The sequence below is a fragment of the Sylvia atricapilla genome, chromosome 16 (genome assembly GCF_009819655.1).
Source record: "Sylvia atricapilla isolate bSylAtr1 chromosome 16, bSylAtr1.pri, whole genome shotgun sequence".
Taxonomy (NCBI): Eukaryota; Metazoa; Chordata; class Aves; order Passeriformes; family Sylviidae; genus Sylvia; species Sylvia atricapilla.
In genome coordinates, this window is record NC_089155.1 from 11,231,971 (window position 1) to 11,246,700 (window position 14,730).

General features: G+C 43.9%; 1 protein-coding gene across 2 annotated transcripts in view; it reads right to left on the minus strand.

Moving 5' to 3' along the window:
• The window catches only part of PHACTR3 (phosphatase and actin regulator 3), a 100,018-nt gene extending 91,985 nt beyond the window's left edge, over positions 1-8,033 (minus strand). Inside the window, exon 1 of one of the 2 annotated variants that reach the window (XM_066330904.1) lies at positions 7,690-8,033. In XM_066330904.1, coding sequence (XP_066187001.1) covers positions 7,690-7,792 — 103 coding nt within the window. In that variant the 5' untranslated portion in view covers positions 7,793-8,033. The remainder of the gene's footprint in view (positions 1-7,689) is intronic. The other variant, XM_066330905.1, reaches the window with a different exon arrangement.
• Positions 8,034-14,730: the final 6,697 nt, after the last annotated feature.

A 14,730-nucleotide genomic window follows, 5' to 3' on the forward strand; every position in this document is an offset into this window, starting at 1 on the left:
AATGGGCACAAAGAGTCTATTGTATTAGCATCCAAACAGGCTACATTTTGAAGCAAAATCAAGGTATATTTAGTTTTACTTGCTCCTAGTATTTATAGACTTGACCTGCTTAGAGAAGCAAGGACAATTAATTCTACATAATAAATGTAAAAAAAACAAAGCCATGAATTTGGTTTAAAAACCTCATTTTATAAATAAGTAAATGGTATAGCCCATTCATTAGAGCATGACTTGGGCAGCCTTGAAAGAGAATTCCCAAATTAAAGATTTCAGGGGAAATTAACACTGTTACTTAACTACTCACTAAAATATACAGTTTACATTTCCAGATAAACATGACTCCCAGCATTATGCAACTCGTTCCATTCTCAAAGTGTGGTGCAAACATGAACTGAATGAATAATCTGAAACCACCTTCATTCATAGCTAAAGTGTGAAGATCTTTTATTATTTAACAGACACGAGTTCCTCTTATTTGCATAGAGAAGCAACTACTTGTGTGCACAAGTTATTAGGTGTGTAAATTAGGTCTGAGCTCTTTTACTTAAGGTATGAAATCAGATTTGGGGTTTACTTTTATTTTAAAAGAAAGCCTGAATTAAAGAGACAAAGGTAAACATAAAAAACCACCAGGTATTTCCGATATGATGACCTCACTCTCATAAATCCAGTCTAGGTTTTGATGGTGTATAATCAGTATTTCCACTTCTTGGATAAAGAGGTTTTAACGGTTTAAGTATCTTTTCAACAACATTCAGACTACCTGCCAACTTGGGATTTAGAAGAAAAGAACTTTAAAACACTTTTCCCTCCATTAAAACTCTGTATTTCCTTTACAGAACTCAAAAGTTTGGCTAAATACAAATCTCCAAACACCGGGAACACTCAAACCCTGGAAAAGCCTAAAACCTATCCTCAGCATGAATAGCATACTTATTAACTGACCTCATTTAATTTCTGCAAAAGTAGCATTAAAACATAACTTCACCAAGCTCTCTCTTGAGTCCGAAAAAATAAACTGAGTATCAGTAAGTAAAACACTCAGGCAACAGCAAAAAGCAGTTTGTGTTAAGTGTGCATCATGTTGAGCAGTGTAATGATACCCCACCAATGACACAAATTATATGTGCAGGACCAAAATTATGCATTTGGAGCAAGAGGATCCACGCCCAGGGAGTGCCACCTCTGCAGCTTCCCGAGCACACTGTGCCCATCCTCCTCTCCAGGGATGGAGAGATCATCCTCCCCTCCTGGAAAATGCTGGAGCAGAGCTGCCATGTGAGACATGAGTCGTGCCAGGGACAAGGGCTGCAGGACGCAGGAGAAAAGGGAGTTCTGTGCTTCCAGTGAAGTTTCCAGGCATCACAGGGACCATTTCTTAAAATACAACTCCCAGTGTAGTACCTGGTAATATGGTGATGATTTTTCAGGTACTATGTCAGAAAAAAGACTCTAACGCTACATTTATACAAATAGCAAATGTTTTGGGAGGCTTTATAGGACTCAATTTGGATTTCAATGGAGAGGAAAATGGGATATTAACTAATAGCCTGGATGATTCTAATCACTACTGAGAATACCTGAGTACAGCCCCCATTAGGTGTGGAATAGTACCTTTCTGCAGGGAGCTCTTTTGTTAGAAATAGGAACTTCTGAGTGAGAGAATATCACTAAGTTTCATATATACAAAACATCGGGTTCAGTTATAAACTAGAGCAAAAGCACTGATTAGCTACTTCTGTCCATAAATTCATAAAGGAAAGGATGTAGGAGACCTGATAAAATTCTGTTTCAGAAGAAATATAATGCAGGTGAAACAAACTCTGTTAACAGAACAGACTTGTTGATAGAGAAAGATTAAATGGAAACCAAAACCTATCTGGTGAAAAAAAGAAAAAAATCCCCAACAACTTTTTATAGGTGGCCTGGCTCAAGCATTAAGATCAAATTTGAAAATTCATGCAACAACTAAAGACATCACAGATAAGCCTTTAAGTCCCTGATTTAAGTTGCAGTGATCCAAGTGACTGCAGAAGGATGAAGCAGCAGCCCAGCTAACAGACAGGGCAGCCACAGCACCTCTCTGTCCTCCCTCTGCTATGGATTTCCTTCTGTCCTAAGCACATGTTGGAAGTTAAGCACACACTTAGAAGATTTTCTGAATGATGGGCCTGGCTTGAATAGATTTGCAGCAAAAATGGCTCGAGCAGATTCAGAGATTCAGTGCACCAATCTCTGTGCACTCCAGTGGAATTCCTGTTTGCCTTCCCTTTGCTCCACACCAGCACCTGGAGCCCAAACCTACCACACTTCACTTTCAATCTGCTTTTGAGTTCCCAAACATCCCCTGCCAATTTCCAACATCATTTGGGTTACCAGAGCCCTGTTAAGGGGGAAAGAACAGCTTTCCAGTGGCTCACAGGCTGCCTACCACTGCTCAGGACTCAGACTGAGCAACCTTCTTCAAGGAACAAATACAGCAGTGACAGGAGTCAATTAAAATCTTCGGCAGCTGAGTCAACCCAAAAATGTTACTAGAAGACAATGACAGATATGGAGTGGCACAGTCCATCCAGGGGAGGTTACAGCTTCAAGACAGTAGATGAGATAGAAAAAGGCATATTAGAGAGTATTCCTGTACCTGCTGTTTATTGCATCACAACTGATGTCCTTCCTCACACTGCCTGTGAGGCTCTGCTGGGTTTCAGCTCAAGCTCCAGCCCAAGGAAAGATGATGTAAAAGGAACAAAACACTTCAATTCTCATCTCAGCATCTCTTCTTAGCATCCTAGAAGAATACTTACAAGAATGCTGCCTGCTACAGAACTTCTGAATTATGAAAACTAGAAAGAGTGGTGGAGGGCCTTTTAAGTCTTATGCAGTCTCCCCTGGAGTTGATTCAGAGCACAGTGCAGCTGATTACATGTGGTATTCAACAGAAATTAAAAGGAAATTAGTGTCTGGCCTAGACATAACCATGTATCTCTGGAACAGCTACTTTGCAGTAGCTTTAACTTGTCAGGTTTTGAAGTACACCACACCAGAGGAGACACTGAGGAGCCCCCCTCACCAGGCAGTAAGAAATTATGATGACAGAGCTGTTAACAACATCTAACACCACGGCCTGCACCACAACAGCTCCTTGCCTCCATACACATCCTTCACTGGAGGACAGGGAACACATGGTGGACCACTGGCAAGATCTGCTGGAGAGCTCAGCAATGCCCAACCTGGAGATTTTCTTTAATTGTGTGGTGCCAAAAGGAAAGGCAGCAGCACAGAGAGCAAAACGTGATGGCATCAATGTGTACTTATACAAATTCAAATGGATCATCCCAAAATTAAGGGGAGGGGAGGGGGATGACATTTTCACACATTGTCATGGTTGTCTATATCTCCTCAAGTAATACAGAGTTTTGACATGGTGTGTTCTTCTTCAGTCTGTGCACCCCTCCCTTTCATGATACAAATCAAATGAGGTTGTCAATCTTCCCTCTGCCCTGTGACTACTGGAAGGATATAATGAGAGCAATATTTTGGCTTCCTGCAACTGTCTCTCAATTAGATGGTGATACTGAAATCTGTTCTCTTTAGACTCTCCTTTCTCTCTTGATCCTTATCTGGGAAAGGTGGAGGAGGGGAAAGACAAGTAAGATAAGGAAATTGTTGACATCCCTGGAAGTGTTCAAGGCCAGGTTGGATGGGGCTTGGAGCAACCTGATCTAATCAGGTTAGGAAGGTGCCCATGCCTGTGGCAGGGAGTTGGAATGAGATGATCTGTAAGGGCCCTTCCAACCCAAATCATTCTATGATTCTGTGAATAAGAAGAAATTCACTTTTTTGACAACAGCCTGGCCTAGAGACAGTCTGTAGTTAAGCAAGACATGAGTATTTTGATGTCTGTTTTCCAAACTAAGGACATTCTCCTTTCTCAAGGCTTGCTCACTCAGTGTGACAGCAAGCTTAAACAGACTCAGACATGAAGCCCAGTGTTTGTTGTATTACAGCAATTCTCATAAAATACTGCTCAGTCAGTGGCCATTAAATAGTTCACTTAAATACAGGCTGAAATGCATGATTTTATCTTAAAGGAGAAAATAAATAACTGATCCAATTAAAGCAAAGAAACACTCATTCCTTCTTATCTTTCTTATGCAATTTCCAGTATTCTCTGCATTACCAATAGGACCTCTATGAACCATTTAAATGCTGGAGGAAATCCTCTTTTTGTCAGTACAGCCTGAACTAAAGTCCATCTTTTCTTCTTAGACCATGATTATGATGTCTTTACTGATCACTGTGAGGAGCTGCTGCTCAATTAAAGTTGCACATGAAGAATCTAAATCAGTGAATTTGTATCTCTGTTTTGGAATAAATAGCTATTAACTCCCCATAGTCTAGTTTACTGAGCACCTTGTTTATCTGACTTATTACAGGAATATTTGTAAGATTTTAGTGAAATGTGGTAATTTCATAAGTTTTTTACATGTGATAAAATTCACTGTAGTCTGTAAAGATTGCAGCTCTTCTAAATCAAGGTTATAAAATAGCTTTTCATTTCTACGGTGAATGTTTTGTGAGGAAAAGCACACTAGATAAGAAGAGGCTTTATCATGAAGCCTTTATTGTTCAAGGCTTGGAGTAATTGCAGCTTCTGCTGGCAATTTAGTCAGGACTGTGAGTGTGCAGGACTTCTGAAAATCAGCATCTAAGGCTATTTGAACCAGCCAGCTACTGAGTTATTCCACACTCTTGCTGGATGAAAACTGAGACCTCTTTGAAAATGAACAAAACACCACAAAAACCCTCACAAACAAACAAACTTCAGCTCTGCTCTCACATGGGAAACTCCCTTTGACATTTCACCCAAGCAATAGTTCAGCAAAAATCGCAGATGAAGCACTGGGAAGGTGAACCAGCCCTCATCATCTGCAATGTGCTCATCCCAAGTTCCTAGGATCTGATGTTTATGTTGCTCAGGTCCAGCTAAAAAGGGATGATTTGGTCCAGGGAGAGCAGATTCTGGGACAGTGAGGCTCAAACCCTGCTGTGATGGGTCAGTTCTACTGGTTAAACTGGTGCTTCAGGAGTGAAAGGAAAATCAAGCATTGCATCACAGGATTTCCTTTGGGAAACACATGAAACTCTTTATGCTGCCAGCTCCACACTCTCAGCTATGGCACTGACACTTCCTGCATAAAGCTGGGCTAAACAAAAAGATACTGTAATTGTACTGGGCAAGAAGATGAATATAAATATGCCTTTAAACCAAAAATCCACCAAGAGATTTTTGAGAGTCGAGGATGCCTTTGTCTGTTACCACATTTCCTACCTCAATATACTTCCCCCAGCAGGCACAGCCAAATGAGTTGGTGCAGAATAATCCCTGACCACATCATACAGCCAAAACCTGTTCCAAAAAAAGAGTGTATCTCCAGCAGGGATACGGCATCACTCAAAGCCAGGTAAAAGTAGGAGCAGTTTTGGTAGGGATTCTACAATTATATCCATATTTTGGTATAATTTTGGTCTGTTGGTCTACAATTTAAACACGTAACTTAAATGTTCATAAAATTGATTTCATTTTTAGATTAATTAAGAATCTTACATGTTCACACTTCTCTGCATGGTTTGTCTGTGAGCAGGGTTGAGATGTAAACACAAACTTTGGACATATCATTTCTCACTGCTAAGACTCTCTGTTGACTCAGAGTCCATACATAGATGATTATGCTGCTATAATGATAATGATAAAATTATTTTCCAGGACAGTAAAATAAGATAAACTGCCATTATGTCATCTACCATTCATAGTTCTTAATATAAATTGTATTCCAGATTCTTAAGTAACCAAATATATGAAATTGCTCATAATGATTACTCACAACACCGTGGGGTAAAATTTTATTTAAATTCAGCAATTTTGGTTCATTTTATTATCATCTGGAAGCATACAGATGTTGAATACTATTTGATGAACAAATTTAAAACCTGCAAATCTTACCAAACATGCTAATCCTACCACTGACTGCTCATACCTACCTAAACAAAAACCATATGTATTTGTTGTTTCTCTCTACATATTGCTTGAATAACAGAACACATACAAGACACCTTCTCTTGCATTTTAAAAGAGCTCCTGCCATGCAATGGGACACTGGTTTATCAGATGGAGTCCGTATTAGGGGCAAAAAAAAATGCTCCTTGGTATTGACAGTCCCTTCTCCTAACAAAAAGCACAATAATGTTTATATCTTTGTCTGTTTGTCAGACATGTTGTGTACTTTCTTTGTTGTGTATCTCACAAAGGCCAAAAGAATTAATTAGCGGAAAACAATCTAGAGGAATTAAAACCGAGGTAGCACACGCCTTCCTTTCATTAGTCACTTCTGCTTCCAGAAATCAAATGGCAGGAACATACATTCCTCTTTCAGTCAAGATTGCCCCTTTGGGAGTGAGTCGAGCAGTTCGTGTTAGAAGAGTCCTTTGTTCCCTTCACTTAGGGTATCGGAGCAGTTGGTAATCAGGGATAAATCATCCACTGTTTGCCTTAATTCAATTTGTATTTCACTCCAGACCAACGTGCTCACAACTGCTTGATAAGGCAAATAAATAGAAGAACTTAAATTAGATACAAATACTAATATCCTCATCGGCTCAGAAGGAAGCAATACAGCAGGTGTATGAATAGAGCCTGGAATATTTTATTTACTCAGTAATCTGAGAAAGGGGAGCAAAGTTCAACCCGAAATTGCATCCAGGGACTGTCTCCTGCAGGCTGAATAGTGCCTGACCCAACCCCTAAACCCGTTTCTAGGCTTAGAAATCAGGAGCGGGTAGTGATGATCAACACCCCATTCATTGTCTTTACGCTGTTTTGATTACTTCTCTTCTCATAAAGGAACCTGACAGCTCTTGTGTGACCACCATCTATTCAGGGAAACTGAGAGTAAACTGCCTCTTACCCTTTGCTTCTAGCTTGTTGTTGTGCCTTTCCGGTCAATCACATCACATCAAAGTGATGTAGCTATTTGTTTCTTTTTTTTTTTTTCCTAAAGGTCTCAGCACTGCTTAGATTCTGACGATCTGAAATTACTGAGTCACCACCAACAGACATTTAGAATTACTCCTCAAAGTGAAGAGGAAAACACCATTAGCCATTGTTTAAAAAAAAAAAATCTAATCACAATATTCTATTTATACACTAACGATTGGGCTGTGTCCCCTCAGCACCACCCTCTGTGCCCACACTTCATAAGGAGATTACGCTTCTCCCTATGAAGTGAAAATTACCTTCTTGTGGGCAGAAAGCGTTTAATTATGACTCTGCTTGCCTTGTCTCCATGGCGATCCCATGCAAACAGCCCGCTTTATTAGCGCTCATTTCCCCTTCCCCAGCAAAGTCCTAAAGGAGCTCTGCCGGAGCCGGGGCGGAGCGGTGCCCACGGCCCCGGGGACCCCCGGCCGGGACCGAGCGCCGGCCGCGCCCCCCGCGCTCCGCGGGCGATGCCGAAGCCGCGGGACGCGCTCGCTCTAATCCCCTCTGGAGCTCGGCCGCCGCACCATTTCGGCACTCACCGCAGGCAATATGTTCCCAATTCCCGCCCGCCCGCGGCGGACCGGCTCCCTGACAAATGAGCGGATGCTCCCGGCGCGCCCCGAGCGCCGCCGGCGAGAGCGGGGCCGTACCTGGGCGCTCCCCGGGGCCCGCGGGGTCCGTGAGGATGCTGGGGTCACTCTGCGACCTGCCTCGCGGGAGAAAGCAGCCGGTCCCTTCTTCCGATGCAGCCATGAGGTGGAGGGCGGGAAGCTCAGAGGAGGAGGGAGGAGGAGGCGCTCATGGAGCCGGAGGCGGCCGGGGGACAATGGGGACGGGGGCGCGGCGGCGGCGGCGGGGCGTCAGCCGGGCAGGACCAGCCTCGGCAGCATCTTCCCCGGCGCCGTGGGCAGGCAGGGCTGCGGCGCGGCGCTCCGCCGGCTCCGGGCGCTCAGGGGGCAGCTCCGGGCGCCTCAGAGGGGTGGGCCATGCCGCCCGGCGGGGTGGGGAAGAGCCGGGGCTCGGGCCGCCGGCCCGGCCCCCCGCCGCCGCCGCCTCCCGCCGGGACACCCTCCCCCGAGCGCCGCCGCCGGAGTCGCCTCAAGCCGCCGCGCTGCTGAGCGCATCCATTGGAAAACATTGGGATTCTCCCATCGTGCCCCGCGAGCGCCCGCCTGACGTCACGGCGGGGGGGTGCGGGGGGGTGGGGTGCGGTGGGCGCCGCACCTGCACTGCACAAAGGCGGCGGCTCCGCAGGTGCGCGGGGTCCCGCCCGCCCGGCGCGTCACTGCCCGCGGGGAGGGGCCGCTCCGCCCCGGCCCCGCCGTGCGGGACCCGCCCGTGTCCCCCGAGCCCGTGTCCCCCGTGCCCGTGTCCCCCGAGCCCTTGTCCCCCGAGCCCGTGTTCCCCGAGCCCGTGTCCCCCGAGCCCGTGTCCCCCGAGCCGTCCCGCTGCTTGTCCCGTCCGCGGGAGGCACCGCCGCGACCCCCCGGCACCGCGGGGCTCCGTGTCCGCCGCTCGCCTTCCCCGGGGCTGGCGGGGGACGGTGTCCGCGGCTCAGGGTGTCCTCAGGGGAAGGGTGTCCTCCGGGGGTTCCCCTCGGCACGGCCCGCGGGGAATCGCTGCCCGCCCGCCGGGAGCCCCGCGCAGCTCGGCCGGAGCAAAGGTGTCGCAGAAACGGGATGCTCCCACTCGGGCTGAATAGTTCGGTCTGGGAATTTGTTTAAAGAGGAAAATTGCTTTTGTGGGCTGTTTTTTTGCTCCTCCCCGTCCTGCGCAGGGGCCGGCAGAGGGGATGCGGGTCTGTAGTGGTGCGAGTCAGGTCTTCTTGAAGTTTTGACCTGTAAAAACCAGGGATGCTTTCTAATCACTCTCCTAGTAAAGTCCTGTGCTCTCTCAGCTCTTGTTGGGGTTGTGAGGGTTCTCATCTCATGTCTGCCTTGAACTCTGCTTTTGTCTCTGCATGGAACTGATGCTGAGGAATACACTCATCTACAAGCAGATTTCTAATGCTGATTCAAGAGCTGTGGTTATACATGCAGCGGACCAAGTTCCCGTTGTGAGACAGGTGCAAGTTTGCAAAATTTTAGGGATGAACCTTTTTATCAGAGATTTCCCATCAATGCAGTGGGTGGGGCATTCATTCCCGTACACAGAAGCACAAGGTCAGGCTGGAAGGAGCCACAGTGGGGTCACCTGCTCCAACCCCCTGCCCAGGCACGGTCATCCCAGAGCAGAGGGCAGAGGATTGTGTCCAGACAGGTCTGGAATATTTCCAGTGCAGGGAAACTCCACAGCCTCACCTGCACGGGAAAGTTCTTCCTCATGTTTAGGTGGAAGTTCCTAAGCAACAGTTTTTCACCACTGCCTCTTGTTCTCTTGGCACCACTGAGAAGAGCCTGGCTCTGTTTTTACACAAATATGTGAAAAACATTTTGCAACTCTTAAATAAAGAAAATGAGGTTTGGCCATTTCTGAAAGCAGCAGGGGAAAAAATCAAAAAACAAAACAAAAAAAAACCAACCCAGACAAACAACAGTTATGTGGGGTTATGTCTTTATTGTGTTTTGGGGGGATTTAACCCAAATTTATCACATCTATCACACTGAGGCATGTTCTTGCTGTTTTTCTTTAAGCAGGAACTTCAAAGTTAAATGTGCATACATCTGATTTGGGAGTCACTTTTGTGTGCCCCTGAGATTCAGTTAACTTACCTGTTGGAGGAAAGAAAAAAGTCTGTGGGTGTGGATTTAATGGTGGAGCTCGATAAGAAAATTCACCCAAGATTCCATTTGAGGGAGGCCTGATTGTGGCTGTTGGGGTGACACCTGCCCGTGGCTGGGGTGAGCTGCTGCATCCAACAGCAAGTGGGAATATTGTCCTGAGAACAGAACCAAAAAAAAGGGTTTAAAGTAAAATATCAAAGAGTTTCTTGTTCAATGACCACTGTCCTTGCTGTGTGTAAGGTAGATCCTAAGGAAAAAGAAGCATGTGAAGGTTTAATCTAAGCTGTGTCGTCGTGCCATGGAATACATTAAGGTGTCAAGTGAGCTAATGAGCCAAATCTATTTTTAGTCCTAAAAGGAGAGGAAGTAGCAAGTTTTAAATGGTTTTTCTCTATATGGCTTTTAGGTCATGCTGGAAAGCGCTGATGGTTTCTAGTGAATTCTGTGAAAGTCTGTTTGCACTAATCAATAGCTGCTTTCTGAGATAAGAATGATACTGATTTTGTGTTTAAAATGTAGGGATAAGAAGTTTCATATCAGATTTAAGCATTGTATAAGACCGAATATATTAAAGTATTTTCAGCCCAAGAAAATATCTCCAAGACATCTTTAGTAGCTCTAGAAGCACAGAGGATGAGAGGGATGTATTTTTAACCAGCTCTCATACTGGTTGCCTCTGTAGATGACACTTTATAGGATTCCTTTGGATTTAAAATATTGTCTGGTACAAAACAGTCAAACAGGGCTGGAATCTGCCTTGCTGTTTTCACTTTGTTAAAGAGCATTTTTCTCTCATCCCTGACAAACCAAGCATCAAGAGGCTCAGTCTAGGGAGAAATCCCTGGTGTGGTTTGTGCCAGCTGATTGAGCTGCCCCTGGACCTTGTTCTTTCCAAAAATGAACCATCATCATGTTTGGGAGAGGAGGTTACCAAAAAAAGAAAAAAAAATTGTGTTGAATTATTCAAACTTATGTTGCTAAATAATGTCTCTTATTTTAAATATAGGATCATCTGCATGTCTTTTGCTGTCAAATTTCAGAGGTGATGATGATGATGGCACTTGGTACTTCCTTACCTTAAAGCAGGCTCTGCCTTCCTTCTGGGGCAGGGCTTTAGAGAGGGAAAAGTAAATGTGAGGCAAAGTCTTGTCTTCATGTTGAAAGACCAACACCAAACAGGAATGGAGCCTTTTCACAGAAGTAAACAGAAGCTGATGGAGGCAGGCACTAACTAATATATGCCAAGTATATTGATTTGTAAATCCCTCTGAAACTGAAATGAAATTGGAATGAAACTGGTTCTACCTGTGCGTACAAAGCACCTGAAAAATTGTCCTCAAGTTTCCATTTACTACTTCCTGAGATTCTGTAAGTGTCACAGAACTATTTGCAGGATCAGAATGGCTATTAGTAGAAACATGACTCTCCTTTTGTTTGGTTTATTTTCTCACTATAGGAGTCTTGTGGTGAACAAGTTTTCAGCATTTTCCCAGAAAGTTCAATGATCTGATCCATCTAGTTATCTCTCAGAGGATTTCTAGCCTTTTATATTTATGATGAAAAGTTACAATGAAATTTTCCTAGCTTAATAGCAAATATCTCTGCAATTGGCATCCATTCAGTTGCAGGAAAATACTTCTTGAAATGAAAAATCCACACAAGGAACACAGAAGAGAATATAATTTTTTTATAATTTTATTTATTTTGATGCATAGTCCACAGCCAGACCAATGCATGTCCATTTGATATGACTTTCCTTGGTAACTATTTTTTTTTAAAATGCAACAATATAAATGGTATGGATGATTTGGTTAGTTTGTTTTCTCTTTGACAGACAGCTGAATGCCTATTGTATGAGCTGGTTATATAAAGAGAAATCCAAACTTGTGTTAGAAAGGAATGATTCTCTGGGGAGAAAGAAAAGAGGTGAGTCATGTCAGTGCTGTTTTTCTCGAATCAGCAGAATATTAAACAACCTCATTTTCCTTAATCTGAAGCCTACATGTGATCTCTGAGCACCACTGATGCGAGGGTTTTGTGTTGTTATTTAGAAAAAATGAATGCAGGGTACATTTGGATTGACAGTATCAGCTTTCATGTTCAAATTGTTCTGATGACCAAGGCACAGATAGCCTTGGTAGGAGCAGTTTTCTTAGATGCAGCAACAGAAAGCATTTGTTCTGCTGCTCATGAGCCTTAACCTAGTTTTTGAGATTTTCATGCCAGCTTGTTGTAGCTCAGCGTGCTCACCGTAACAGATGAGCATTCCCTTGCTCAAGCAGCTCTTGTCTGTATTTACTTTGTTGGGGGTTTTTCCCCTCAGACGCTTTCTTTGTAAAGAGGACACAGAGCCTATTTTGAGCCTTTGTTTGTCAAGACCATAAATGCATGTCACCGAGAAGAGATAAAATATCACCCAGCAGTCACAACTTTGGAAGTACAAAGACTTGTAACACGTCTTCTCCAAAGTACTACTACAGAAAGCAAATAAAAAATGAATAAGCATCAGGGGCTTGTTTATTGGGGGCCTCATGTGCACATTGAGAATCTCTGATATTCAGGAGCTATTCTGGCAATGGCCCATCTGATTTTTGTGTTTGCTTTCCCTCACAGCTCCACTGCTCATTCCCATTTTACAGGTGAAGGAACAGGAAAAGAGGTTGGGAAAACTGTAAAGGAGGACCCTCAGCTCAGCTCCCTGCCCTGACACGCAGCTCTACTCACATCCTTCTATGCTGTGATGATGAGAAGGGGAACTACTACTTCTATTTTAAATTATGCAGCTTATAATAGTAAGAGCCCCACATGTGAGGAGTGAACTCATATCTGCAACACACCCAGGCCAGCAGAGAGCTCCAGGATGTGGTCACTGAGCTCTGTCGTTGTGCATGAGGAGCAGGGAGGAGGCAGCTCTCTGGGGAGCCCTGGAGGACTCCTGAGGTGCTTTTGAAGCCAGTGAGGCTCCAGGTGATGTGCCACAGAAATGTTGTTTGTGCCAGTTTGAAGGGATGGATCTCATTATCCTCTCGGGTGTTTTTGTTCCCCTTAGACCTCAGGATGCCTGAGGAGAAGGGATGTACATATAAATTCCACTGGAAGTCCAAATCTCCCTCCTTTCTACATTTTGGGGGATTAATATTCTTGTATGCAGAATATCTTGGGTTTTTTTACAGGCATTGTGTTCTTAAGAAGGCACATGGCTGGAAATTCCTTATTCTCACTTCCATCCTCAAAGTATTCCATGATTTACAAAATACCCAAATACACCATTTACAAAATAGCCAATACACAATTTATAAATACCCAAAAGTACAAAAAAGTTGCAGATATGTGGGGGCTCTGAAAGCCATTTTTGGTGTAATTGAGACCCTGCAAGCTCTATGAGTTAATGCAGAAAAACCCAGTGAACTGTTTCTTGTTACATTTGTAACAACAGTCCTGCGGGCTCCACAATTCTGGGTAGTAGAAATAGCTCCAAGAAACTGGTGTTGGTTGTAAATATAAAATAATACAGTGTAAGATCCAAGACTTTTAAAATAACTATTTGGAGCACTTAAATTCCATTTGGAAACAAAATACATCTGAAAAATAAAAATCTCTGATTTGCTTGTGCTTTGCAAGTCTTTGTATTTTAGAAGAAATGCAGCTCATTTTTGCCTGAGAGATAAGTTTGGATAACCTATAGCCTGATCAGAGATGTCATTTCTTCTTATTAAGTATTGCATTCAGACAGTACATTCTGATTCAGATCTCATCTGGTTGCCAAATCTGGAATAATTTTGACGTATACATTTTTCAAATTAATTCGAAGAGTGAAGATCATTCAGTTGTCAGCAGAAGTGGAAAGGGAAAAGTGGTGCTCTGTGCTAATTAGATGAGAGCTGATGAGCCTTTGATGTAGAGTTGCAGGACGAAATCCTGATTCCACACATGTTAGTACCTTTCAACATTTGCTTCAATGGCATTTTGTTATTGTCACTTCATTTCTTGTGTAACGCAGGACTTCTGGTGGTAGTTTCACACTCTGACCACAACACACAAAAAAATCAGCTGCTGGAGAGTTAAAATACTTTAGGGGCCAGTGACACATTAAACAAGTGACAGAGCGTCCTTCAGCAGGTCACAGTTTGCAGCTCTTTGGGACCTGAAATCCAGTGAAGCCCATAATAATCAGGATTTATGAGCATCTGTCAGAAGATACCACCTCAGTTGGGCTTCAGTTCATGGAAGGAAACACAGGAAGTCTAGAGCTGATCAGCAGCTGAGGACAAGAGAATGGAAGAACAAATTGATTGGGACTCCCAGTTATCAGGGTCCAGGTTAGCAGAGCTCTTTCTGTTCTGAGACTGAAGTTGTGCATTTTTTGTGCAGAATTTCCAGGTCTCAGGGAGCTGCAGAGTGAGAACTGATTTAAAGTCTGAGGTTTGATCTTTCCCAGGTAGAAATACAGTGATGACTTTATGCTACATCTTCATTCTCTGAGTGTGTTGGGTTGATATCTGTCTGGGGTAATCTTTGGGCTGGTTCCATCTATTCAATTTCCTGCTCACCAGCTCCTGGAACAAGACTTGGGAAGGGAAGCAGAACAGCTACCAATAAATTTCTGGAATTTCTAGTTTAATTTTAAGGAAAACTAGGACTTCATACCATTCCTACACAGTAAAGTTATTACTTCTTCAGAGCTGAAGGGTTTAGGCAGGAGTTTGCATCCTCTCTTAGGCAGAATGTGGATGTGCAGCTGGGGATGTGCAGAACGTGGATCACTGCTGGGGAGGTTGTGCTTTGCTCTTTTGCAGATGCAGTGAGTCATCTGAGAAACCATTCCTCAGCAAAACCCAGCTAACTTGGTTTACTTTTTAAATATCGGGGTTTTTTGGACAGTTGTGAATGTTGCCATGGCAGCAGATCGTGGGCCATCCCCTCCCCTCTGGGCTGCCGCTCATTGTGCTGTTTTAATGCCATCTTGCT